The sequence below is a fragment of the Babylonia areolata genome, chromosome 23 (genome assembly GCF_041734735.1).
Source record: "Babylonia areolata isolate BAREFJ2019XMU chromosome 23, ASM4173473v1, whole genome shotgun sequence".
NCBI classification, from domain to species: domain Eukaryota; kingdom Metazoa; phylum Mollusca; class Gastropoda; order Neogastropoda; family Buccinidae; genus Babylonia; species Babylonia areolata.
This window is the reverse complement of record NC_134898.1, coordinates 47,880,939-47,882,585: the sequence shown is the minus strand read 5'-3', so window position 1 is coordinate 47,882,585 and position 1,647 is coordinate 47,880,939. Positions and strand designations below refer to the sequence as shown.

Below are 1,647 nucleotides of genomic sequence, written 5' to 3'. Positions count from 1 at the left end.
GAGTGTAGACATTGTGGGAGCTAGCATGTTAGTGTGTGTTCACACACTGTTTAACGTCTTCCCCTCCGTCCTTTTCCAATCTCACCCTTCTCTCTGTCACCATCTCCGTCTCTGTCTGTCTGTCTGTCCCTCACTCTCACACAATTTTCAGTTCTCTGATCACACTTATTCATGGGAGTGAGGCTTGAAATGAACATGTAGAAAACTCACCTGGACCCCTCAAATAAGCTCCATGCACAGCAGAAGCCTCAGGAAAATGGCCCTGATGAAGAAGCTGGCAGGAACAAAATGGGGGGCCAACACAAAAATACTAAAAACAGTGTACTCCGCAGCTGTCAGACACCACATGGAATATGCCGCCAACGCCTGGTCAACTGCTGCTAAGACCAACCTCCACAGCCTGACTAAGACACAGAATGCTAGCCTCAGACTCATCACAGGCAGCATGAAAACCACTCCAGTGTCAGCAATGGAGAAAACAGCAGGCCCCCTTTCACTAGAAGAAAGCAGACAGGAAATACTCCTGAGGCAAAATGAAAAACTGAAGAGACTCCCTTCACACCCCCTTCTCCCCAAACTGAAACCCCCCACAAAGAACCGACTGAAGCAACAGAGCCCAAGCCACCTCATCAAGGCTCTTGAGAGGAAACACTACCATCCTCTGTCGGCAACCAACCAGCCAACTGAATCCCTCCAAGACAATGAGGACTGGCAGGCAGACACCCCAGCCATCATGCTCAGCATCCCAGGTGTCGAGAGCAAGGAGTGCCACATAGCAGCTGAACTAAAGTCACTGACTCTGGAAGCACTAAGCACCAAATACCCTTCCGATACCTGGGTAAGAGTATATACAGATGGGTCTGCTGAAGCGGCAGTGAAGAACGGAGGAAGTGGGGTGTATATTAGATTCCCTGACGGCAAAACCATCAGCAAGTCAGTGGCTATAGGTAGCCTGTCCACCAACTTCCGTGCTAAGGCCTGTGCTCTGCTACTCGCAGTCCAGACTTTCAGCCAGGAAGACACACTACCCACCAACACAGTGTTCCTGACTGACTGCAAGTCTATCCTGCAGAATGTCCAGGCGCCAGGAGAAGAGCAGATCTTAAGAGACATCAGGCAAGAACCGAATCTCCATAAACAGACAACTGCTGTGGTGCTGCAGTGGATTCCCTCCCCCTTTGGCATATGGGGCAATGAAGGGGCGGACCGCCTATCCAAGGCAGGCAGCAAATTAGAGCACCCAGTGTCCTACAGCGAGGCAAAAACGTTACTGAGAGACAGCTTCAGGAAAGCATGGCGCCAACGTCTGGACATCGGGCCGGAAGACGAAAAAGACGGCATCCATGAGCTGGACAGAGCGGCACAGGTCACAATCTTCAGACTCCTTTCCCATCTCTTCTGCCTGAAGATATCACATACTGACCAGTGCCATTGTGGCACAGGCCCACAGACCCCCTCCCATATCCTGCAGTCCTGTCCCACCTTCGACGCTCTGAGACGCCAGGCATGGCCCAGCCCGGTGGAGCTCCAGGAGAAACTGTGGGGACCGGAGGGGTCCCTGCGACGGACCGCGGACTTCGCTGTCCTGACCGGACTGAAAGTCTAGCGTGACCAGGGAACACGGAAGAAGAAGAAGAACTTGTAATA

At 52.3% G+C, this 1,647-nt stretch overlaps 1 protein-coding gene across 1 annotated transcript in view; it reads left to right on the top strand.

The window, feature by feature from the left end:
- Window positions 1-256: 256 nt before the first annotated feature.
- LOC143297697 (uncharacterized) overlaps window positions 257-1,647 on the top strand; it is a 2,281-nt gene continuing 890 nt past the window's right edge. Inside the window, exon 1 of the mRNA XM_076610118.1 lies at window positions 257-1,116. Within this exon, the coding sequence (XP_076466233.1) occupies window positions 257-1,116 (860 nt within the window). The remainder of the gene's footprint in view (window positions 1,117-1,647) is intronic.